Genomic DNA, 26,804 nt, shown 5'->3' on the forward strand with positions numbered 1-26,804 from the left:
AGTATTTTATCAAATTCTAGGCTGTATATAGTACTTTTATTTCTTTATTTCAATGCAGCAATTACTCTATGAAATAAAAAGTAATGCTATTATTTCTTTCTGTTTCTATTATTTCTGTATCTATACTTAAATTTGAGCAGCAAGCATAATCAATACACTTTTATGTAAAATGTAAGTGCCATTACAATAATAGAGTGGCTAATAATGGGTTTATGACATTCAGTGGTTTCAGAGAAAATAGTATGACTTGAACTCTCCATCATTAGTGAAAATTACTTTTTGACTATGATTAAAATAGATGGATTTAAATGCTACTTCAGTTCAGTTTGACTTAATTAGCAGCAACTCTAAAGCACTTCCCATTGTCTTTGAAGAATACTGTATTGTTTGCTTTAAATTCATTTGAAAAGAAGGAGATACTGACTTCGTCGTGATAGGTATACAAAAAGACATCCCTTTTATTAATTATTGTGTGCTTTAATGTTATTTTCTTCTTGTTATTTTGGATGCAAATTGAAATTTTTAATGCTTGTTATATGTAGGTTCAATTCAGACCTTGTAACCTAGTCCTGCATACCATAGTTTCAAGGCTGGAATCATGCCATAGACTCACATAATCCTACTCTTTTCTTCTCTCTCCTGCCCAGATTTCCTCCAATACTTAATGATTTTCTCTAACCATAGTTTGCTATGACATCTAGATCAGCAAACTACAATTAAGCCTGCTTCCATGTCATTGTTTGCAAATTCTTCATATTAAGAAGATTCAGATGACTTGTGGCTTGCAAATTTATTATGACATAAGCTTTTGTAGACCACTCTCAACTTCATCAGATCCATTGTATAGTCCAAAACTGACAAGTTTTGGTGGGACAGTATGTAGGAGAGTGAGGGCACAGTGAAATGATATTCAAAAAAGAACAGATCATAAAAAATGGCAGTGACTAATTAAAGTTTAGTTGCTCATCTTCTAGTATGAGAGGGATCATAATCTGTCAGAAATGCCCTTTTACATTCTATGTAGGACAGACAGGTCAATCTCTAGGCAAAACAATAAATTAACACAATCTGATTCAGCACTGATAGTACCCAGAAACCTGGAGGGGGGGAACATTTCAACCTACCAACACCCTGCAACTGACCATAAAAATGGCCATCCTTGAACAAAGGAATTAGAACTCAGCAAGCAATCCGATTTTGTCACTTTGGATTGAGATTATACATTTTTATTAAATTGCATGTTTTAATTAGCTAACTAATGGCAGGATGTTTGTGTTAACAGCAACATTGCTTTTCTAATTTGTCACTGTCATTACTGTACTTTGCTTTCCCGTAATTGTCACTGTTTGTTCTTTCAGCGTGGCGTTTCTCTTTGACTTCACTCTCATATAGCCAGAGCTGGCCCACCTTTGAGGCAGGGTGAGGCAGCTGTCTTGGGCTATAGAAGGCCACTGTGGGCACTCTGCCCGCTCTGCTGCCATTGGCAGAGAAGTGGCACCGGCAACAGCACCGGTTTCCGATGAGATCTTGCTGAAGTCTTGCAAGATCTCACGGAGTGCAAAAGTCCTTGCAAGGTCTCACCAGAAGCCTTGCAACCCAGGGAAGAGAGGCTGTGGTAGTGGAGCGGTGTGGCAGCAGGTTCTTGTTTTACATCAGGTGGTGAACAAGGCACCCCTGCATATGGCCAGCAGCAGATGGCAGCATACCAGAGAGTGGGAGGAGCATGACGGTGAAGTTGGCATGGCACAAACATGCCAACAGGAGCACTAGATTGGCCCAACTGATGTGACTGAACCATGCCATTTGAAGTGCCCCTCCTCCTATCATGGTATGCTGCAGGATTACACTTGATGAAATGGACTGGGCTGTATTATAATTTATACCGGAATAATGGTATTAGCCTTCAAACTACTCAACAATTTTGTGGCAAAGTTGCCACAGTACTCTTTGTTTTGCCCTTCTGTAAATGGGCAAACTATGTTTGAGTTGCGGGGAGGAAGTGAAGAAGAGAGTCCAGACTGTGAGAGCCTGTGGCATGCTCTTGAGGGTCAGATTTGTGACATTTGAGCCAACGTCTCAATCAAACAGTGAAAGTAAGTCAGTACCAGGAACGTCTAAGTGATTATTGGTTTTAAACAAAGTATACTTGCAGAAGCATTTGTCCAGAGCTTAAAAATAACTATGTGTGTTTTTTCTTTCTACAGTATTACAGCCACCACTGCAAGTTTCTCCTTTAGAAATCATATTTCAGTATTGTAGGAGAAGTTTGAAGTTGGGTGTTATAAGTGACAGCAGTAACATAAAGGTAGGTATGTTACCAAGACGAGTGGATCTTCCAGTTCTGCTTTACTCTTGTTCTGTAGTGAACCATTAAACGGAGGTACATTTATTGTTCATGAGAAATGTGCTTTCTGTTTGTTAAACGACAAAAGCCTTGGTAAATAAAAATATTTTCAGTTTGGGTCTGAAACTCAACCAAGAGGGAAACAGATGCACCTCTAAGTGGAGATCATTCCAGAGTTGATGCTACCATAGAGGTCTTTCTACTCATCTTCTCACTCGAAATTCCAGTGGGGACCGCAAGCAGACAATCCCTTTCCTGATGATTTTAAGGATCAGGGTGGCTGGTATTGGAGGAGGGGGCTTCTGCAGATTATTTGGACTCTGGGCCATTCAGGGCTTTGTAAAACCCCACTAACACATGGAATTGAGCCTGGTAGCACACAGACAAGTAGTGCAGAGCTTTTAGGACTGCTGTTACATGACCCCATGTTTCTGCTCCAGTTAAATAACCTGATAGCCATTGGGCTCATCCACATTTTTGTTTGTTTTGTGATTTCCAGACTCTAGGGTTTTGTTTCCATCCATACCTGGATGACATCCTGATGTCACTATTTTTGGCGTGATATATTTAAGTATTGCTCCCAGTGGCGTAGCGTGGGTTGTCAGCACCCGGGGCAAGGCAAGTAATTTGCACCCCCTAACCCGTGGATTTGCGCCCCCTAACCCGTGGATTTGCGCCCCGTAACCCTAACCCCCAGATGTTGCGCCCGGTGCGGCCGGCCCCCCCTGCACCCCCATGCTACGCCACTGATTGCTCCTGAAATTTTCCTGTAGCATGGTGTGGTGTGGAGCTGTGGGGCTGCCCTCCCAACACTGATTTTACTGCAGCTTTCCTGGACAGGTCTAGGGTGGCACAGATTGGCAGCAAAGTGCAGGTCGGCCAGCAGGAATAGCAACTGCTATAGCAACACTGGTATCAGGAGGACGACTGCATGACTATGCTATCATTTGGACTGCTACTGAGGTTTTGGGAACATAAGCTTGAAATCTGAGTGGTGGTACATGACTTTGTGAACTCCAGTCTCCTGAATGTTAATTAAAAAGAGATAAGTATATCTTGCTGCAGTAATGAAAGTAATGATCCAGCTCTATTCCTCCACATCTTTCTACAGAAGCTACACCTGAAAAATGTCTCAAAGAAACAGATTACTTGGAGATTTGATCTTGATGCTGCTGGCAAAGCAGTAGATTCAGGCATCTTCAAATTTAGTTTGTATACTGGAGTTCTCTATCCAGGCCAATCTACAGTTGTTACCATATGCTTCTGTCCATGTAAGTATTCCCCCAAACCTGATTCAGTTTGCTCTCTCTTTCTGTGTTTAAAATTAATGCTGTATGTTTAAGCTTCCGCCTTTGAAAGGGTTTTGAAGACTCTGAAAAGCAGCACCACCATTTATATTTCCTATTCTGTTTTAAAGCAAACACAATTTTCACTGAATGTTTGCAAAGTACTTGATTGGTACCGGAAGAGCACAAGTTGTAAATTCTGTATGCATAAACAACCATAAGCTAGGGAGGTTGACTTGATTCTGAACAAAATTTAATTTGCTGATGCTCAGAAGAATTCTAATTGCTCCTATTTGTTGTCTTATGAAAAGTGTACTTGCAATGTGTTTATAGGGGTTTGGGAAACATCAGTTTCTATCTTGAAACAAATATGCAAGCCAGAATGAATCAGCTGATAGTTGTTGAGCTCCACATTCCACCATGCAGGAACTGGATTTTGGTCTGGGAAATACTAAGAAGGCAGTCAAGGTTGCTTTGCTGCAGCCTCAGACATTGCTGCTTTATTGTATAACATATTTGACATAGTCAAGGGCTTACAAGTCTCCCGAGACTAGGCCTGTGTCATGGATAAAGTTAAATTCAACTTCCTACTAGTACAGCTGTGAACTCACCTCTCTTTTTTCAAAGCCAGCCTGTCAAAAACTTTGCTTGCTGTGCATCTATAGAATGTTTGATAGAGATAGTACAAAGAGAAATAGGGTCTTAGCACTTTCCTTGCTTACTTAGAACATTTTCTGTTCTTTTATGTTGGAAAGTTCAGTAATGAAAAGGGCTAGTGATAGGCACATCACAAAGTGTGTATTTGAAAAAAGAGGTGTAGGTGTAGGTGCAGGGAGCTGTAGTTTTATCAAGATTGGTACAAGCAAATTAACTGCTAAATCAGCCATTCAGTAAGTCCGCAAAAATAATTACTCCACATTTCCCTGTCCTGCCTACTTATTTATACATTTTGATGATAGTAATATGTCAACTAAAGGTGAAAAAGATACTGTCTCTAAGGCTCTCATACCTAGCTGCTGGGCAGCAGTTTTTGTTTGACTAGGTGAAGAGTAGTACAAGCCTGTGTCAAATGTAAGTGATACTTGCCATTAAGGGATGTGCTGCAATATCAATGAGGAACCCATGGAGATATTAATTGTGAACTTGCTCACTACTGATGCTGTATCAAAGGTTGTCAAACAGAGTATGTTATCTTTTAAACTTGGCAAGAATGAAGTAAACGGTAAAGATCTTTGAAGTGAGTCATTGCCCTTCATAAAAGCTGGGCCCCTTTATGAAAACCTCCAGCTGGTATAAAATGCTGCAGCCAGACTAGTTACCGTAGTTACCTCCAGCACATACCTCCACTGCTTAAAAACTTGCACTGGCCTCCAATAATCAATCAATGTTCTTAACTCATAACAACTTAGGTGCATGCTACCCCTGTCCAATCACTGAGATCTTTGACGGAGTCCCCGTTACTGGTTCCCATGATTCCCATGCATTATTCATATCTACCATATGCTGTGTGTTCAGCATTCTAGGTCCAGTTCTTTGCACCTCCTAGCTGAGATCAGGCATGCCCCTCCTTGTTGACCCTCATGTGTTTGGTGACAGCTTTTTAAAAATTTCAGCAAGCATTTAAAATGTGATTTATGGTTAATTTTCATTGTTTTTATGCTATATCCTTATTGAATCCTTCTTGGACCCGTATTTCCCATTACATAGAAAATGTAGTATATTAAGTTGAATCAAACAGAAATGCTACAGATTTCTACAGCTTAGCATGCTTAGCAAGAATCTTGTCTAATCTGCTGCTTAAAAAGCACACTTAATTTATGTTAATATGAATAACCATTACATTCCCTCCCCCCCAGATTGGGCTGGGGCATATACAGCTCAAGTGCCAGTTCTTCTGAATGAAGATGTATCTGTTTACCGAATAGTCACTTTATCTGGGTCCATGACGTCATCCAAGATCAACTTTGAGCCTCAGCTCGTGATACTGACTCCAGTTCCTCTCAATGTGGAAACAGGGGTAGATGTCTGTATAATTCCTCAGGATTATTTAAGGTAAATTACAATTTACCCAAATTACAGTTTAAGTTGCAATCAAGTATAAATTGCTTTCCCCTATTGGAGTTCGTCTGTAAAACTCTTATTAATTTAAAGGGTGAGTTTATACGTATGGGAGGAAGCGGCATTCTTTTTTTAAAAAAATGAGATTAATTTATACTTTTCAAAATAATGTCTTGTGCTGCTGATAAATGAATAGGGAGAAAACAGTTGCAACAAATTGTGACGTTGCAGGATAGTTTATCTGTGAGACAGGCTTACCTACATCGCTTTTCCTAATTCTTACAATAATATGTATTAGGAATCTTGGGTTAATTAATTATGCCTTATTATGTGTCAGTAATTTGTTGTGAGATGGGGTATGGCATTGGATCAGAGCAGATGGCCAGATGCAGAAGTGAAAAACCTCTGCAGGCCACTTGGACAGGTGGGCAGGTAATATGATGACACCAGGGGACAGAAATTTCAAGTCACAATTGCAAATGAAAATTCTTCTGTTGTAGCCATAGCTTGAAGCAGAGCTTTTTGAATTTGGTGCCACCTTTTCACTTTGCATGACATCAGAAAAAAAGGTACCTAATTGAAAAGGTGCCAAATTCAAGCCATGCCTACAGAGAGTGCTTTCTTGAGTCTTTATTTTTTTTGGCTTGAATTGTTTTTCAACTTTCCAGTGCCTGATGTCTTATGATGCCAGACATGGAGAAGATACAGTAAGTATGCGCCCAAAAGGTGGGCCAACCTTTGAGGCCCCATGTGCTTAATTAGGCCTGTGGGCTGGAGGTTCCCCACCACTGCTGTAATGAAGCTCAAGACTGCAGAGTAGTTGCTCATGTATAAACGATAATTTGAACCACTGTAGCAAACAAGTTGGACTTAAGGATGTCAACATATAAGATCCTGGTTTGATGGAGCATCAGCTCCCGTTGTGTGCTGGTTCAGGACCAGACATCATCTCATCTAAGCCTATGCTGGACTGGTTTGACGTGCTACAGGCATTTTTTCTGGAAATTCATTAAGTTGAGCAGAAAGGGAAGTTGGTCCGCTGAAGGCTCTTTCTGTAGCATCCACAGGGCTGCCAGGACAGCTCTGCTTGCACACAGCACCATATCTAGAATTTGATTTAGTAAGGAACATCTTAGACATGTTTGCCATTTAGTTATATACCATTTACTACCTAGCCTATGATGTTACTTTAGCTCCAGCTGCCCAAACCTTTGGGTTGTATATTTTTTTTGGGGTGCTGTGGAGGTTCAACTATCCTTGTAGGATTGTGCTAATTGTAGGATTGTGTTCACCAAAACATATTAGTTGGTGATTTTATAGGTTTTTGATCTATGCATTCCTTTGTTATTTCGAATGAATTGGATCTAAGGAACTATTCATGCATGCCCTGGAGGGCTTTGGATGTGTGTTTGTTAAATAACTCATCACGTCACATGATAAACCTCTTTTAGAACTTGAACAGGGTATCAGCTTGTGATATACTGATATATCATTGCAGGCGGAACAGAAAGTTATAGGGGAAGACAAAGTGGTGGAGCTTTTTTTTAGGGAGGTAGGTCATAAAATGCTTAAATAAACCTGTGACGATAACAAGCGGGCAAAGTAATAAAGATAAGCTTAGTATCACAAACGATTGCCCATTTCATGGACAGAACGAGGGCGACGGGGGGGGGGGGGCAGAGACTTCCGCCACAATTCTAATTACAGCCAGCAATTTAAAGGGAGCCCGCGATTGACCATGATCATTCGGGGATCGACCTGTTGATCATGATCAGCCTGTTGGACATTGCTGTGATATAGCATGGGGCTGTGCCTTTTCACATAAAGAAGGAAGTTCTACTGAGTGTTCAAGCCCTTGACTTTGCTGAAAATTGTTCTTTGTACAAACACTAAATGGTGTTCCTAGCTGAAGTGGCTTTGCAAACGGACTCAACAAAGCAATATGCAAAATCAGCTTGGTGTTACTCTAAATTTTACTCTTCAAGAAGCTGGATAATGTAACAGTATAAACTTTGAAAATTATGAATAAGATTTAATGTAACCTGAAGTCCTTCACCTTTTGTTTATGAACTCCCAAGTAAGAAGTGCTTGTTTAATACAAATTAGCTGTTACTTTACTCAAAGGATTCTCATCTGACAGCTAATTATAAAATCTATTTTTTTCCTTAAAGTAATTCTCTGAAAACAACTGTGAAAATATATTATTCAGCTTTGTTACGTTGATCCTTTGGGACGACATATCTTACTGCTTCTTCTTTTTTTTTTTTTAATAGTTCGACAGTCTTGCAAGTTGAAATTTCAGAATCGGACTCTGGAGAGGATGTTCATCAGATTAATCCTTTAACAGTGGATTTTCCAAATGGCAATGTAATTCAAGTAACATCAGAAGGAAACAATATTGGATTTACCTGCCATGTCAGTTTCTGTTCTTCAAAGCCAATTTCCTTTTTGAAGAATGTCTTCTTTGTTGATGGAGAAAAGAACAGGTAGTCACATTTAGGTACTTCTATGTGTAGAAATAACTTGGGAAAATTCTTAAAAGATGTTACTTAGCCGAGGGGAAGTGTATAAAATATGGAGAAGGATGTAGTCAGATTATGTCTTGAGGGCAAATCTCATTTGAAATGCTACTGTTTGAAATGGTTGATTTACTACATGCCAAAGAACGAGTGACCCAGTGCTGGTTCCAGGATTTTGGTGCAGGAAAAAAAACCTAACTTCGTTGAGCCAATGAAGCGGCCAAATAATCCATTCACCTGAGTGAAGAGGGGATAGCTCCCCACCTTTTCACTAGTGGTTTCCTCTTTCCCACTCACCTGCAGAAGTGGGACTGAAGAGGAGGAAAAGGACCCTGTGTAGCCCTTTTAATAGGAGGTGTGGCAGCATAGCTCAACTTCATTCTGGTATAGAAATAGGTTCAGGAGAGTTACACCAGGTGCCAGGACTAGGGGGAGAGGGGAGACAAAAAACAAGAAGACAGTTGCAAGGAATGGGGCATGCTCAGCACAAAAACTCTTTATATCGACTGCTTTCTATCTTGGCTCAGCTCATCCTGACTGACCTGTTGGTCTTTTGGACCCTCCAGCTACACTTTCTCCTTCTCCTTGCCATGAAAGAGAGAAGTGGCAGGGCTTTTTTTCCAGGGGGAACTCACCAGAACTCAGTTCTGAGCTGGGTTCCAGAACCTCTCAGGTGAGTTCCAGCGGCTCTCAGGTGGCTGCCATTGCCATGCTAAGAGAAAGAGGAAGGTGTTTATGGTGAGTTCTGGCGCCTCTTTTTCTAGAAGAATAGCCCTGGAAGGTGGGTCTGTGGGCTTGTAGTGAAGTTAGAAAAGAAACAGCAACAGAGGGAGGTGCGCAAGCATGTAGCTGATTGCTACTCCTTCTCACCATTGTAATTTCTTGGGCGTTTCCCAGTTTTATTTATTTATATTAATATATTTATAAATTGTGCTTCCTTCAAAGGAGCTCAAGGCTTTGTGCAACACACACATTAACATTATAACACAAACAATAAAAGCATGCTAAAAAGAAGTAATAATAATTCAGTAAACACTGATTCAGATATTGTTGCTGAACATGAAGCATTCCAAGTGGCTTCAAGTGGCGAGAGTGTTGGACTAGGACGTCGAGATCAGGGATCGAATCTCCACTCAGCCAAGAAGCTCACTGGGTGACCTTGGGCCTGTCACAGTCTCTCAGACTAACCTACCTGGCAGGGTTGTTGTGAGGATAACATTTAGAGGGAAGAGATGCGTGCATGCCACCTTGAACTCATTGGAGAAAAGGTGGGATATAAATATAATAAATAAATTAACTAGCAAAAGCCTGGGTAAATAAAGTGAAACCTGAAGACCTGGAATGAGTTAATAGTTATGCCCTGTTTTTGGAGTGTTGCTCAATTAGTATTGTTTTAAAATAAGCTTTTGTATATTCATGATGCACAATTACAGTATAAAATTTATATTTCTACCCCACAGAATTTTAACTTCCCCAGATGCCTAACAAAACGGATAAACATTTCTAGAAAACATTAAAAACCCATCCCATAAAATAATGTCAGGGACCAGAAGACTAAAGCAACCAGCAATTATGCCATAAATGCTCTCAAGAGATGTTTTCCCAACCCATGGTCTTAAAGGTGTAGCAAAATAACAAACCTGATTATGAATGCATAAATTCCTGAAAAGCTTATCAAGCAGGTGATGCTGTTGTTTGGGGAGTTGTCTGTCTTTAAGCACATTAAACGTGCTTTCTATTCTCAGGCTTTCTATTCTCAGGGCTGAAAATTACTGAAAGCCACTAGTCACAAGATTGAGGCAGAGCTTGGCATAATCAGCTAGCAATTACATCATTTTTTTTACTAATATCTAATCAGTCTTACAAAATTTCTAAATGGTTTGTACAAGGATTTTCCTTGTGGCAAGGAGTTCCATAGCTCAGCTTTCCTCAAGCTACATACATACATTTCCTCTGGAGGTATTATAACAGGCTTCCCATTTTAGGCAAAATTTGTTTTGCTGTGTTTGTTGCCTGGTGTGCTTATTGCTTCCCCTTCTACCTTCATTATGTGCAGGCATATGAATTTATGCATTGAAAAAGGCCATCAATATATTGTTGGACTCCAGTACCCATCACCCCCAGCCGCGGTGGCCCCTGGTCAGGGATGATGGGAGCTGGAGTCCAACAACTACTGAAAGGTCACAGGTTTCTCATGCTTGCATTACAATGTGTGCAGTCTTCGGTTTGGGGCCCTGGTACCGAAGAAACTGAATGTGTTAATTGAAAATACCTCCTGTTGTATTTCTAGATTTCCGCTTCAGGTGTCTGCAACGGCAGAGAATTGCCTCCTTACTGTGTATCCCTACCTGGCATGCCACCTTACCAACCAACAAATTACCCTGAGAAGTGGTGAGCAGAGGAGGTTTTATCTACTTAGGATAGCTCAAATGCTTATCATAGTTAACACATTGTAGTGAGATTATCCTTAAAAAGGGCTTCTAATTTTCTTTGGCCACCAAACGGCATTTCAATTGTATGTCCTATACAAGCTGATACTTTCTGTGGGTGGGAAAGAGTAGCAGTGAAAACTTAAAATGCCCAGTGTTATTCAAATGAAGAAAAACAGATGATAAGCAGGAGGAGGGAGAGAGAGAGAGAGGAGGAGCAATGAGTAAATCAAGAATGAATAAATTTGAAGAAGATGCAAATCAGTAGCGGTAAATGGAAGCTGGTTCTCCACATACAAAGTGAGGTAACTCTCCACAATCTCTCTCTCTCTCTCTCTCTCTCTCTCTCTCTCTCTCTCTCATCCCCTTCCTTTCCATCCATCCATCCACACACATACCCCAGCCAGCTGTTTATATGTGCTTTCCCCTCCTCTACACCCTTCCTTCCCTACCTCCAGTCAGGACTTTCCTGATGCTGCTGAGAAATTGATGTGGGGTGAAGGGAGCTGACTGCTTTGCAAGTCACCTCTTCACTTTTTACAATTTGGATAAATTTTGCATCCAGAGAAGCAGCAATATGAGTGACCTCTAGTGTTGGAGAGGGCTCTCCTCTCAGGTTCCCTGGACCACCACTTCCTTCTTCATTCCCACTGCTCCAATCTCAGCCAACACCAGTCCTACCAATCCTGTTGCTGCATAACTGCCACCACAAACTAGTATTTGGAGGAGGAGGAATATGAGAACTGGAAGGGACGAAGGAGCTTGCGCACCCAACAGCCAAACCTGTTAGGAATAAGTTTTGGGCTTAGGTACTCCTTTCAACCCACAAACTCTTAGATTCCCCCACCTTGTCCAGGATCACCCTTTCCTTCTTTTGTTCCTCCTCGTTGCTTCTTCACCAGCCAACCCTAGCTTCTCCAGCTCCAGTGATGTACAGATCTAGGATTACTTCTTCCTTTTCTGCCTCCACTTGCTGCTCAGTGCTTCTGCTCTCCTAACTAGTAATTTAGAGGGTTGTTTGGGACAGGAGATAATGCAGAATATAATGAAGGGGGAGAAAATGTGTCAGATGAATGCTAGGGGACTCAATAGCAGCTGTGAGGACCAAACATGGCCCATGGGCTGCCCATCTATAGTATGTAGAACACAATTAGCAGAGGGAAGGAAAGCAAATGCTTTTGTACTTATTAATTGCAGAAAGTATTGTAAAACGTGTAATGTTACATTTTAATCAAATTTATAGATTGTAATGAGATAATTTACAGCACCGGAGAAACTTTGCAGCATCCATGCTATGTTCCAGGATCGTGTTCGCAAATATCTTCTGGTACTTTTGAGAGAATCACCAACTCTGAAGATTCTCTTGCAGGTATAATATACAGGCTTTCTTTACAACAATGAGGGCTAGAAATGTTTGTTAATGGCAATTTAGATTTCCAGGGTTTGTCTGAAGTTACTAGCTTCTGCGTTAGATTCCAAATCCTGCAGCATGGCTATAGCTATATAGGTTTCCAGACGCCTGTAGGTTTAAGAGGTATCCTTGTTTAGGAGATGTGCTATGCAGTGGCTATGGCCCTACTAATACAACAAACAAAACTGACTTAACTATGCTAATCAGGATTTTATGTATGTTCCTGGACAGGATATCAAAACAAATATCACATTCTTGGGAATCAATATTAGAAAGTTTCAACAGAATGCTGCTGCTGAGAAAAAGAATATCAGCTAGTTTATTAGCTGTCTTGTGTGGATTCACCCTAAAAGACCAACTATAAATACATTAAACAGTAAATAAATACTGGACTAGATGGACCATTAGTGTAATCCAGCAGTAGTTTTGAAATCGACAATCTGGCTTCTATTCAGAGGGAATGATTTTAGCAGGGTTGGCCAACCACAGTTCTTTGAGGGAGGGATTCAGTTCTGCTATTGGCACTTGCTTGAAAATCATATAATTGTAAAGTTGGAAAGGACCCCGAGGATCATATAATTCAATCCCCTGCAATGCAGGAATATGCAACTGTCCCATACAGGGACTGAACCTGCAGCATCGCTCCATGCTTTACCCAACAGGTGAAACTCACAAAACAACAGAGGGGATTTTAACTACCTCAGAACTGTTAAGGCCTGCAGTTGCAGGAAAACTACTGCAAATATCCTTTTGAAATTTGGCAGCATTCATTCCCACAATGGCATGCCACACCTACAAATGACACCAGATTCTGTCGAAAAGAAAAGAGATTTTTTCCCTTTAAAAAATAAAAAGCCAAAAGGCAAACATTAGACGTGGCCAGCACCTCTTTGTCTGGAATTTGCCAGCTTTTACCCAGCTAGGAGGGAATCATATACCTGCAAATTTCATTTGAGACTGTCATAAAGAAAATGAAATAAAGTTAGTAATTTGAGTGATTTACCTATGTTAGTGGGAAGGCACAATGCTTTGCTTTTCCTGAACTGAGATTCACATCTGAGGTGCTGAGTAGTCTCTAAAGCAGCCTGAGCTGATTTGGGGCTGTATTCTGAAGCGCTGAATCTTGTGATGAGTGCACATCTCTACTTAGTACACCAACAAATGTATGGTGGAACTGAAGAAATGTCAGTGCATTTATTATCAGCTGATCTAATTAATCATGTTCCAGTATGGAGCTATACATTGATTTGGTCTGCTTTGATAGCTAATGATTTCTTCATAGTAGTGTAGCTACTAATCAGCCACCACAGTGTACAAACACACCCGAAGTCCTTGGTTTTATTTCCAGCAGAAGTCAAATGTATAAGAAAGTAAGTGCTTACTACTACTTTGTGTTCTAGGAAGTGGTATAATTACAACTAAATTCAGATATTTTTCTGCAGAATTGGAAAAGATGCTTGAAAGGCTGAAGAGTGAATCTTCCTATCCAACTAGACGTGCTAGAAGCAAATTTGAATTATTGGTTTTTCCTGATGAAGGCACAGAGGAGTATGCTTTTTATGAGAAAGTCATTTCAGCAGTTCAGAATTGGTTTACTCTCTTTGGTTGGTCTAAAGGGCCAAATCCCATTTCCATTCCACATTCTCTAAGACGGTACTAGCTCATTATTTTCTCACACTTCCTACCTTTTAAACAGTGAATGTCTTTTTCGTTTGATTAAAAGAACTGTTTTACTAAAATACCTGCAGTAGAATTTTACTGAGATCTTGGTAGGAGGTTGAAGACTGGGAGAGGAAAAGCCACAAATATACACCTCTAGTTTAAGCAAAATAATGAAGACCTGTGTAATGAGGCATGAACAGCTGAAAGGGGACACAGCTCTATGTGTGCCTTGATTTGGTTACAGGCTATTCTTCCTTAATTTTTAAAAAATTAGCTGGCAGTTCTCTTTTTAAGAACTTGGGAAGTTAACGGGGCTGGTGGCTGAAAGAAAATGTGTGTCAAAAACTGAATGACAGTGGTATGGTATGATTTGGTACAGATTTCACCTGTGCAATTCCATCTCTGCTCTACCTTCCTGCCTGAACATGGACTGCTAGTAGGGATGTTAAAGATGTTCTTTTGAATATATATATATTTTACAAATAAATTTAAGAGGGATGCATAATAATAATGCTGATCAAATAAATCTAGAATAAAAATAGAATTCTTGTAAAGCAGGGCTTCCTTGTTGAAAGATTTATTACTAGTTACCTGTCAAAAGAGTTTTAATGATCTAACAGTACATAGATAAACTAATTGATTATGATACGGCATCTTACATAATTTTTATTTTTATACCTTAATTTATCAGAGAAGACAGAAATACAATCCAACAGTCCAACACAGATGCATTTTATATAATGTTTGTGTATAGATTAGGGCCCAGAGCTCTATATGTACACTGGTGTCTTTAGATGAGCACCAGAATCACTATAGTGGAGTACATATTTCATAATTAAATCTCTAACCAGAGAGTTATCACATTAATGTGTTTTAATATTAGCTTGCTTTTAATAATGAAATAGAGTTGTTTTTATTTCTTTGTTCAGTGATGTCTGTAAAATTCAAATGGCTCCATCTGATGAAAAGCTTAGACAAAACCTTGGTAAAGATATAAAGACTATTTATGACCTGCTGCTCCATTTGAGTGGGCAGTTGCTGCCTGGAATTAGTTCAAGCCAGTCATTACCATGTGACCCCATACAGCGAGTGGTGCAACTTCACTGGCAGCATTCTACAATGATCACTTTTCTCAGGTGAGTGTTTTAAAGATATTTTGCCATTATGTTTTGTCTAGTTGAAAAGTATTCCTAAGCCATGCTTGACCAGTGTATGGAGGGTGTAGTGTGCTGGATGGGTGCCTATAAACTGAAGCTGAATCCTAGCAAGATTGAGGTTCTGTGGATTTGTGGTTCCTGAATCTGGGAATTAGGTAGGCAGCCTGTTTTGGATGGGGCAGGTTCACAGCTGCTGGAAGCCCTGGTGGCTTGAGTAGCACCAAGTTCCTATTTCCAGCTACAGCTGTTCCTTTTTAGATTATTACAAGGTGCTCTCCATGAGGCTGCCTTTGAAAAGTGTTCAGAAGTTGCAGCTAGTGCAAAATGTAGCTGCCAGAGTTCTGCTAGGTCTGGTCTTCAGGGACAATTGAACAGCAGCCCTCAAAGATCTGTGCTGGCTGGCAGTTAACAAGCGAGCACAATTCAAGGTTTTGATGTATAAGCCCTAAGCAGCTAGGAACCTGGTTATCCGAGGACCGAGTCTCTCCTTAAATGGATTGAGACACTATTATCTGAGTGAGCACTTCTCCCCATTCCACTCTTCCCCTATGTGACCTAAGATCTACTGGGGAGGACCTCCTTGTACTTCCAGCTCCAAGAGGTCTAGGACCCATCAAAAGGCCATCTCAGTAATAGTACTCTAGTTGTGGAATACATTCCTCCTATAGGTTGGCTGGCTGCAATGTTGTTGTTATAAAATTAGGCTAAACTGCTCAACGCTTTCTTCATGCCAGTCTTTCCACAAGGGAGACCTCATTCGACCTGGCAAAAGCAGGTCAAACGGTGAAAGGTACAGATGTAGTTCAACATACATAGTTAAAAAAAGTGGTACCAGAGCACTCAAAATAAATTCAGGTCTTCACAGCCTGTGAATTGCATCATATGGTCAAGAGCTGTTCAGGTCCAATGAAACCAAATGTGGAAGTTTCTGCAGTGAAGGCAGTGTGCTAAGATTTATATGAATGTCTAGCATCAAAAATAGGCCACTGTGGCCACATTAAAGTTCTTTTGATATAGAAATTGCCCAATATAGTTAATAAAATTGACTTATTACCCCATGTTTCACTCAAATACGAATTCCAGTAACTATGAACTAGATTGCAAAATGACCGTGGCTGGACATGCTGATAAGGATGTTTAATTCTGACTGTGACTGCTGACTGGGTAAGACAAAGGAATAGGACACTTAAGCAATTCCTTTAAAAGGAGAAAAATGTGTCTGCCTTATTAAACAAAGAAATCTAGGCATACAGACTGAGAATACTTTTTCATTATAAACATCTAGTGAAATATACTGAAATTAATACTGCAATTTTCTATATTTGTCATGTTATTGTAGTGAGTAGCGCACCTGATTTTTAGGACAGATTTCTTGCCTGCCTACTTTGTGCAGAATTTCATAGCTATATAATTCAGAAAAGGGGGCATGAATACAGTGAAGAGTGTGAGAAAGGAATGTCAATTTCCAAGACTTTATTTATTATTTATCCTTTATTCTTGTTTCTATATTGATGTTAGAGGTCAAGGAGCGTGCCTTCCTCACATTTTGCCTCAGTTTCTCCTTGACTTTGAAGATTATAAGAAATGGGCCTGTTTACAGCTTATGGTGAAGGTAATTTTATATAATGTAAATGTATCAATGCACTTCAATCTTGATCTTGGGCTTAATTTTAAGCATAAAGATTAAGAACTCCCCCCCACACACACTGACATACCCCATATAATGCTGTGTTTAATTCCAAATGTGCTATACTTGCTACTATTTTTTAAAGTTTGCTTGTGACTTACAGTGTACATTTATGCTCTCTACCTTATAATAACGTTATGTAATGGAGGGAATGTTCAGCTTTGCACCAAGTTGCTCATTGGGGTACAAGTTGGGATTTGCTTCTTACTAGATGGCAGCCTGTTAACAGACAAACTTTTGCATATTTACTTAGAAGTGAAGCCGATGTAGATGTGAATTCAATTGCAGCACTACTATGCATATCCTCATGTATAATAACACAGCATTTTCTGCATTTCTACTTGTTATACATGGTGATTATATTAGAAAGCAATAGCTAATGTTTAGTGTTTGCTGTTGTCCAATTTAGAATGAAGTCAAAGTATAAATCACAAGTTTCTCATATTTCTCCGAAGGTTGAGTCGTTTGATCCTAATGACAGTTATGTTTATGTTTTGGATGATTGTCTATTTGAAGCCATGAGCAAGCGAGCTTGGACAGATGTGTTGCTTCAAATATACAAGGTGAGATCAGCAAGCTTGTGCATATGTCTTAGGCAGGGTTCAGACATAATATGAAACTGTGGTTTGTGCTAACCCTAAGTTAAGAATCCATGCAGTAGTTTGAACTTTCAGGTGTACACCAAGCAAACCATGGTTTAGAACAGCTTTCTGCTTTTGTTTCTCATCTGCTCAGCTATGGTGTGTTATGATAGGTATAGGCAGGTGAGTCTATTTTTCAGTAATCTCATTGTTGATATTTCTAAACCTATTTTATCCTAAAATATGTGATGTTTGCACTTTTGGCATTTTGGTACATTTGAGCTCAGAACTACATCGCGAAATTTGGAGAAGTGTGAAATTCAAAAGATAATTATGTTCTGAACTGCACATTAGACTAAAGGTACAGATAATAGGTACATGTGCTTCATGAGGCAAGAGTCCCTTCTGAAGCATAGAGCAGAAGTAAAAGGGAGAAGATAGTTGCCTTTGTGTTAGAGCAGGATCTTACCACTAGGCAGTATACTTAGTAAAAAGTTTGTGTAAGATATCTCACTTAGAGCAGTAGGGCTTATTCTGAGTTAATCTGTGTTTGTCGGTTATATAGAAGAAAGTTTTAAATAGTTTGTCCATTTTAGATTTTGGTTCTTCACCGTGTCTCCGTTGTTGAAGATGATACCGAGAGCGGTTCAGAAAACCCCGAACATGTTCCACATATAAGTGCTGATCCTTTGTCTAGTAATATATACTCTTCATCTGAAAGAATTCTTCTTATTTGGATGAACAGAAATTTTGAGAAGACACGAGCAATTGTGTGGAAAGACAGCAAAAAAGGTGGGGGGAAATCACACCAACTTGCTAACTAGTATTCTGCTGGTAGTCCTGGTTTTTTATGCGCAGGAAGTCTATTGTAAAGATTTTTCTAAGACAGATTTAAAAATAAGTTTAGAATTGGTCAAAACATTTTAAATGCATTCAGATATTGAAATATGAAGCTGTCCCTCTTGAAACATAGTCCCTCTTGAAAAAGTAATTTTTGAGGCCATTTTTTTCTAAATTGGACAGTTCAGTTATTTTCTTCTTGAACAAAACGACTTCTCAAAGTCTTTTCAAAGTCTTAGAACAAAAGCATCCTTTGAAAAGAGCATTTTAAAAGTCAATTGTGTGACTTATTCACCTCTCTGACAGTACTATGCACCGCTCAAATTTTAGTTGTTGTTTTATTATACCAGTGAAAATGTAAAAGCGATGAATGTCAGTATAATTCTTCTTTCGACACCGACTGTGACTGCAGTGCTGAGTTTGATCTTTAAGTAGTTAGACTAAAGCAGTCTAAGTTAGAAAAGCATTAACATTTAAAATAATGTGCAAAATATTCTTCTGATATGAAATTAATACTTAAGAATATAACTTCAGTTTGGTGTATACGATGCGGAATTACTACAAGGCTTGTGATACGAATCCTTTAAATACTTCCTTTAAGCTATTTTATTTAACCAAGCCTCAACATAATTTTATAATGTATCTTCTCTAAATTACTGCCCTATGACATTCCCCCTCATTAATGACCTGATCTTATTCACTAATGATCTGATCCTGTTCCATGCTGTGCCATTAAAATAGGGTTAGGATTAGTGTCATGTGGTGCCATAACACATGTTGTGGTGCCACTCTTGAGACCCAAACCAACTAGTTCTCTAGACAGGTCCTCAGCCTGTGTCGAAAGGAAAAAGATATTTTAACTAGGACTGGAGGTTCGTGAAGCCCACACAAGGCTCAATTATATTACATGCGTAAGAATGTTTATGCAGACCTGTTTCCCTGTATCCATATGGTGTGTCCGGCAGCCAGAGTGAATCAAATGGAGCATTAGAACAGATCAAGCCACAGTCCGAATAGTGAACTATTCATCCAGGCCCTACTCCAAGAGCTGAGGCATAGAGAGAAAAGGTGCTATGTACAGGAAATGCAAAGACGTGTTGTTTGAGAGTGAAAGTGCCACCCCATCTGACACCCATGCTCAAGAACTACAGGACTATTTAAAGGATTCTTGTCACAAGCCTTGTGGCAATTCTGCATCATATACACCATACACACCAAATTGATATTATATTAAAGGTAAAGGTACCGCTGCCCGTACGGGCCAGTCTTGCCAGACTCTAGGGTTGTGCGCTTATCTCACTCTATAGGCCGGGAGCCAGCGCTGTCCGCAGACACTTCCGGGTCACGTGGCCAGCGTGACAAGCTGCATCTGGCGAGCCAGCGCAGCACACGGAACGCCGTTTACCTTCCCGCTAGTAAGCGGTCCCTATTTATCTACTTGCACCCAGGGGTGCTTTCGAACTGCTAGGTTGGCAGGCGCTGGGACCGAAGAGCGGGAGCGCACCCCGCCACAGGGATTCGAACCGCTGACCATGCGATCGGCAAGTCCTAGGCGCTGAGGTTTTACCCACAGTGCCACCTGCGTCCCTATGATATTATATTATTAAGTATTAATTTTATATCAGAAGAATATTTTGCACATGAACTACCTGTTCATATTTCCTGTGCTCAGGCAGGAGAAGCCAGCAAGGTGTGATAGAAGACTGGCAGACGATAGGACGGACAAGTGCTATAATAAACAGGGATACTGAGGGTCATACTATACCTGCTGTTAAATGAATCTGTCTCCATGGTTAAGAGACTGACAGTGCCACTCAGGCTCATATGTTCCTTTTTTCTTCTCCTCCACTCCCTTCCCTTCAAGTTCAGTTCTACCCTCCCATTTATTTCAGTTCCAACTATTTGGGCTTACAGGTGTGATTTGTTGCTGTATTCAGTGGATATCAAGAGCAGGGGCAGAGGAAGGTGGGGTCAGTCCGCCCTGGGTGTCATCACTGAGGGGGGTGACATTCGGTGTGCTGTCCGCCCGCAACCCCCAAGCCTACCCTGAGCCGTTGGGGGAAGGGGCGGAACCGTGCTGCCTTTCCGGTGGCCTTCCCCCCTTCCCCCTTCGTTCTGACAGCTCAGAGGAGGATTGGGAGTTGAGGGCACATGGCGCGCCATTGCTCCCCGCTACTTGGTTGCTTCCTGGGGGGGAGCCTCTCCCAAGCTGCCAAAAGGAAGAGGGAAGGGAGGAAGGCTGCTGGCAAAGCAGTGTGCCTCCTCCCCCCCCCCGCCCAGGAAGCAGCCTGCCATGGGCAGCTCGCTCCACCCCCAATGGGCAGTTTGCTCCACCCCCTTGGGCATCTCACCCCCTGGGATGCTCACCACGGCCACGTCCTCCTTGGACACTTGCCCTGTCCTCATTGCCCTGCCTTCAGGTGCACAGGATGTGTGCCTCTCCGGGTCTGGTCAAGAGCAAGCCAGAATTTAAAGGATATCCATGCCCTGCGCCCCTGTTAGTAATGTCCTGCGTCACTGAAAACCCTGCGTGAGCAGATTGCATGCACGGATTCCTCTGGTTCTGCAGCCTGAACATGCAGAACGCTTGAGGGCTTCTATGGTTCAGCTGTCTGAGAACTGCTTTTGTTTGCTTGTTTTAAAGAACCCGTTAAAACCAGTCAGATAGCTATTCTACTTGAAAGTCTGGCACTACATAATAGCGTTGCTCTTTAGCAAGTTGGAGCAAAGAGCGCCTTTAGTTCCATGCATTGAAATAAAATCTTTGAACTGGATGCTATTGAGATGTCAGGTAAAATGACAGGTTATAAGTTTGATCTTGCATGTGCTGTACCTTCTTTTCTTGATGTTGCCTTAAGTTATGTTCTCAGGCTCTTTGTTGCTACAAGGGCACTAAACAAAATTCTTTTCTATATAGATTTTCCCCCACAGTGATAATCTCTTAAGCTCTGACACTCATCCAAGCCATCATAAACTTTAGAAGCCTTTAGAAACTTGTTTAAATAATTTTTTTTTGACCCACGCTTCAACTGCAGTTTGGGACCAATAATGGAAGGTTTGTTTATTCCTTCCCAGACTTTTACTTCAAAAGTCAGGAGCAGATAATCTTAAATGCTAAGTGAGATTTCTGCTATGAATTATGTACCTCTTTGTGGTGTGAATTTAGTACTAAAATATTTTTATTAAATCTTTTTGAAAGAGTGGGTGCATCTGATCTCAGAACCTTAAATATGGTTAGGGTGTACAGGTGTTATATGCACATTAACATGAATATCTGCCTAAAATTTGATGACAATCCCAGAAGATTTTTATTTCTGAAAAATAAGAAGCTGTATCCAGATATTTACAGTATTTACCTGGGACTGTCAGTATCCTTATTTAAACTTCAAAATTCATAAAATTTTGGGTATTCAGTGTAATGTCCAAAATCTCGGGTGTGTAGCAATGAATGTTGTCAACAGTCCAAACAGGATAGTCAGCAGAATATTTATGATAGATGGAAACCAGGCCAGCTTCAGGGATTGGATCCTTAGGTAGCTGCAAAGATCCAGGACAACAGGGGACTGGAGTCTCCTCCTTGTCCTCAGTGCCATCAGCATGTGCTCAGTTGCCCACTTGTTCAGGTGAGCATCAAGAACAGAGACAAGAAACAGAAGTGGCTGCCTTCAGATCCTCATCCAGCATGAAGATTGGGCCCAGTTCTCTATTGCTTTCCAGAGGAAGGTGGTGAATAGGCAAGTAGGCTGCAGTTGAAGTTTCTCCTCTTCACTGCTATTGGCTTGTCCACCAGTAATTGTAATGTTGGTGAGAAGGCACTTTTGACAGCAGCAAGGCAACAAGCCATCCTTGCCCCTGTCTGATTTTGGTCAATGAAGGTTCTTTCTCATATGAATTCACTCAACACTGAACTGCATATGCCTGATTTAATTATTTTAAAAAATTATTTATACATAATTTTGCAGTTGTCTGTCTAAACAACTCTAAAGTTACAACATAGATACATAGTTTAAATCAACAAAATACATATAAAATACAACACACGTTTATAAAACAGTTAGTACATTGTGGGAATCATACATACAATTTTATTTTTAAAGGGCTGTACTGCTGAGTACAATGCTGTGAATAAGAGGTGCTGACTTGGGGGCAATTTCAGGTCACCATGGCTACCAGGTGACTATTTAATGACAAGTCTTGCATAGAGTGACATAAACCCCATGTTCCTTTATTAATGTTGCAATGGCTTTGCTCAACCTTTTAGTGCAGCTGAAACCTTCTAATTACTTTTAAATATTAAAAATTTCCAGGGCTGGGTTTTGGAATTGGGTTACATTTTAATTCATTATGGTGTTTACCTATGACTCTAGTGCTAATGCAATTTTGGCTGGTAAGTGCTGATGTATTAATTATTAAAGCTGAGTAACATAATTGTCAATTAAGACATATGGGAGTTCTAATTAATGCATTTGCTTTTCAACAGTGCACAAGAAAAGCAAATAATTGTTAGGACTGAGATAGCAAAAAAATGAAGCAGAGGTAAAACTAGTCAGCTTAGCTGGGCATCAGTAAATGGAATCTGTTGTTTTATTTGCATAATAAAATATTTCATTTGTTAGAGAACTAGCTCCAAATGAACGAGTACTTTAAGAGTGCTTCCTGAGTTTGAGTGCTAATGTACAATCTGTGTCTAGTAATTTTGAGCTTTAGGTATGGTGTATATATAAGAGTGGGACACGGGTGGTGCTGTGGTCTAAACCACTGAGCCTCTTGGGCTTGCCGATCGGAAGGTTGGCCATTCGAATCCCTGTGACGGGGTGAGCTCCCATTGCTCGGTTCCAGCTCCTTCCAACCTAGCAGTTCGAAAGCATTCCAAAAAGTGCAAGTAGATAAATAGGTACCACTCCGATGGGAAGGTAAACGGCTTTTCCGTGCACTGCTCTGGTTTCAGTGTTCCATTGCGCCAGAAGCAGCTTAGTAATGCAGGCCACATGACCCAGAAAAACTGTCTGAAAACGAACACCGGCTCCCCCGGCGTGTAAAGTAAGATGATCGCCGCAATCCCAGAATCGTCTGCGACTGGACTTAACTGTCAGGGGTTTTTTACCTTTACCTTTTTATATATAAGAATAAGGAATTTTTGTTGACCTCCATTCCAGCTATTATCTTAGGAGATTTCCCCCCCAAAAGAGCCATTTTAGGGTAACATACATGCATCCTTTGCCAATAGATAATTCAAATGAATACTTATCTATAAATATTTCCATGTGCTGAATAGCCTATCTATATACCAGTCTATAGATCTTTTTGCAGGATCTGATGTGGTAGGGCTTCATGTGATCTTCATCCTAAAGGATGATGAAGATGTCTGAGAACTGATAGCTTACCAACATAATTTGGTGAGGGGACATTGCAGGAGGGAATTAAACTACAATTTATCTAGGAAGACTGGGTAGACATACTTGAAATATTGTACTATGTTTATAATATGATTTTCCACAAGGAAAAAATGGAGGAATTTTGTCAGAACAGGCTCACAGATTTTTCAGGGGAAAACACTAAATTCTCATTTCAAACAGGTGATATACCACCTACAAGATGGATAGTAAACTTTGATAAAGATCTGCTTGATGGCCTTGTCCTTGCTGCACAAGTAGCCAAATATTGCCCTTATTTGGTAAGAAAGTTTTTCACTATTTTGATGGAAATATTATTTGTTGGTTTTAAAATACTTGTATTGCATTAAGAGAAATCAGTGTTCAATGTATTGATAGAAAATAGAAAATAAAAAATGCCATGATCAACTTGAGCTTGAACAGGAGGGAAATAAAAAGTTATCCACCTCTCATTTTGCTATTGTGCCAGCTACCTATTTTATCTTCTCTCTAATCTTTCCTTTTCTTCCTTCACTGTGCTCAGACTCATAACTTAATAGCTTCTGTTATCTGAGTCTTTCATTCTAGTCTCTGCCTTGTAACATGCTTCTTCCTAGGCTCTTACTTCTCCCTTCATTTAAGGCTGTATTTCTGCTTCATGCCCATCATCAAGACCCACTTTTCTTAACTACCCTAGATGCATTCTGTGTGTTCCCTCTTTGCCATTTTGTGCTCTTACTCTGTTCCATTGTCTGTTCCTAACCTCTTCCGCTTCCAATCCAAATTGTATTATTGTGACATATATCTCTCTGTTGGGTAAAGTGTCTTTTGTCTTCGCTTATGGCTGCAGCTAAACAAATGCACAGTGGAACCAGTGCATGATCTCCAGATTCTGGTCCCACAATGCTGGTTCTAAATTTAGCTTGCTACATTTTAGGGAAAGTGTGAATGGAAGCCATTAAGTAGACTTGAAAACATAGGAGTGGTTGGAGTTGGTAATTAATTAATTGCCTTTCACATATGTCTCAAGGTCATTTACAAGCAAACCATAAAAACATATTTATATAGTTTCAAAAGCTGTAACCCCCACCCCAGAAGACAGATTTAAAAGCAACACAAAATGAACACCTAAGGCAGAGACCTTTTTTTCCTGCTGGAAACGCTTGTCAATCAGGTGTCAAGCAGGAAGCTAGAGAACAAGTAAACTGACTAAGTGGTTTTCTACAGACAAAATCACTTTGTTTTGGAGGTTCCTGATGAAGAAAATGGGGTGTAGTGTAGCACCTGCTTTGTGTTGCTGGACATTGCCATTTCGGTCCCCAGAATCTCCAGCTGAAAGAATCCCAGGTGGCCATGCTAGGAATGACCTTTGAGACATTGGCGAGCGACTGTCATTCAGAGCAGATAGTAGTGGTCTTGATGAGCCACTGTTCTGACATGCAGTTAGCCAGCTTTGGTGTGATTCTTGGAGTGACAGCAACAATAAGTGAAGAATTGAGGTGAGGAAGTGCAGCAACATAAAGCTGCACCTTTCTGAATAAGGTGTCATCAAGGTGTGCTAGTGCCACAATGCTCAAAGGAACAAAGAAAAAGACTAAATGTTTTTTTGAATGGAAAGGTGTGAGCTCTTGAAGACGAGGCAGTAGAGAGCCCGATGTGTAAGGAAATCAGAAAGTATCAAATAGGAATGTTTATTCCAAATCCTGAACTAGGACCTATTTACTAAGATGATTTAGAAGGAGTTCAGTTTTTTTTTTTAATCTTATCTGCAGATTTCAACACACTTTGTGAATATGTACACTAATCCACAAACTTCTGAACAATGTCTTCACAATTGCCTGATTCTTGTAAATGCTTTTCATGCAATAAGCCTTGACATACATGTACTGGTAAGTGGATCTAAGTTATGAATGGTCTGTGAACGGTTTTGTTCTTTATTCTTGTATATTGGGATAAGTTAACTTTTCATAATGGCATTGCTAAAAGGCGTTGAGTAAAACTATTTGAATAGGGCAATCTTAAAAGGGCACTGTGGGTGCCTACTGGCCAAGGTGGAAGAGCTTTTTTTCTTTTTGGCTGCCCCAGCAGAGGGGCCCAGATTTGTGAATTTTTAGTTGAGCAAAAATGTGAGTAACGGGGGACACAAAAAAGGTGTTTAAAATTATGTATGGTATGGAGAAAGTAGACAGAAGTTTTTCTTTTTCTTCCTCTGTCATAACAGTAGAACATAGGGACAGTGAAGCTGAATTTTGGAATATCCAGGGCAGACAAATGGAAATGCCTCTGGACACAGTTTGTCGTTAAACTACTGAACTCATTCACACAAGATGTAGTAACACCAACCAACGTTTGTGCTTTAAAGTGGATTAGAAACATTCATGGGGGATAAAAGCTCTCAGTGGCTGTTAGTCATGCTGGTTGTGTTCTCACAGTGGCCAACCAGATGCCTATAGGAAGCTAACAAACAGGGTATGAGCATAACGGCAGTCTCTTGTCTTCTCTACCAACTGGTATTCAGAGGTATAGTGCCTCTTACAGCAGAGCTAAGAAGTGAAGCAGAGGACGTCTGCTTCAGTGGGAAGGCCTGTGCAGAGCTGGTCTGAAGCCTGGGGCTGGGAGTCTTGTTAGAATAAAGTTACAAACTCAAACAAAAATGCAGGTGGTCCCTGGTAGGGCTCCCTAGCCAGCCTAGCCTTCCGAGGCCTGGGGCAAGGTTAGCTGGCTGCCCACCCCCCTCTGCATGGGCCTGTCACATCCCCTTACCTGAACATGCCAGGGATTGAACCTGAGACTTCTACATGCAAAACATGGGCTCTTACTAAGGAGCATCAACCTTTTACCTCACTTCAGCTGTTAAATTAGCAAAGCAAATCAGAAAGTTTGTCACTGAATTGTAGCTCAGACTTGAGGCGAATCAACACAGTTGAACAAAGGGGCTGGAAATGTTGCATTTTTCACTCAGAGTATAATATATATTTTGGTTTATGCATAGAAAAATAATGGTTACCTTCATACAGAATCTGAATACTAAACAAATGGGCTTTACTACAGACCAGCGCTTGCTGGATTCAGTCATTTACTTGCATTTTAAACCCAAATTACCATAAAATCCATTGGGTTAGAGAGTGCATTTCTGCCCTGCAAATAAAAAATATATTAACAGTTGTGATATTCATCTGCTTTACTCTAATTTCAGAAAGCTGCATTGTACTTTTAGTGCCATGAATGATGCCATATTTTATGAGATTATTAATGAACCAATTATGTGAACAGGTTAATCCTTTTTTTTTTTTTTTACTGAGGTACTCTAAATGATGTGGGATGCAGTAATGGTAGGGTGGATACATTTAGTCATAAGTCAGTATCTGTGAATAACTGCATCCGCTGAATTTCAGAGTGCTTGTTTTGTAGTATACCTTGCAGTTTCAATAATGTATTAAAATGTAAATGATAGATCT

General features: G+C 40.3%; 1 protein-coding gene across 1 annotated transcript in view; it reads left to right on the forward strand.

The window, feature by feature from the left end:
• The window catches only part of CFAP47 (cilia and flagella associated protein 47), a 178,948-nt gene that overhangs the window by 32,338 nt on the left and 119,806 nt on the right, over window positions 1-26,804 (forward strand). Inside the window, exons 23-35 of the mRNA XM_083438942.1 lie at window positions 2,205-2,305; window positions 3,456-3,615; window positions 5,487-5,682; window positions 7,962-8,174; window positions 10,498-10,598; window positions 11,880-12,005; window positions 13,490-13,700; window positions 14,639-14,845; window positions 16,385-16,478; window positions 17,009-17,116; window positions 17,731-17,926; window positions 23,551-23,648; window positions 25,119-25,235. Of these exons, the coding sequence (XP_083295068.1) occupies window positions 2,205-2,305; window positions 3,456-3,615; window positions 5,487-5,682; window positions 7,962-8,174; window positions 10,498-10,598; window positions 11,880-12,005; window positions 13,490-13,700; window positions 14,639-14,845; window positions 16,385-16,478; window positions 17,009-17,116; window positions 17,731-17,926; window positions 23,551-23,648; window positions 25,119-25,235 (1,928 nt within the window). The remainder of the gene's footprint in view (window positions 1-2,204; window positions 2,306-3,455; window positions 3,616-5,486; window positions 5,683-7,961; window positions 8,175-10,497; window positions 10,599-11,879; window positions 12,006-13,489; window positions 13,701-14,638; window positions 14,846-16,384; window positions 16,479-17,008; window positions 17,117-17,730; window positions 17,927-23,550; window positions 23,649-25,118; window positions 25,236-26,804) is intronic.

The sequence above is a fragment of the Podarcis tiliguerta genome (assembly GCF_965153285.1).
Source record: "Podarcis tiliguerta genome assembly, chromosome: 4".
NCBI classification, from domain to species: Eukaryota; Metazoa; Chordata; class Lepidosauria; order Squamata; family Lacertidae; genus Podarcis; species Podarcis tiliguerta.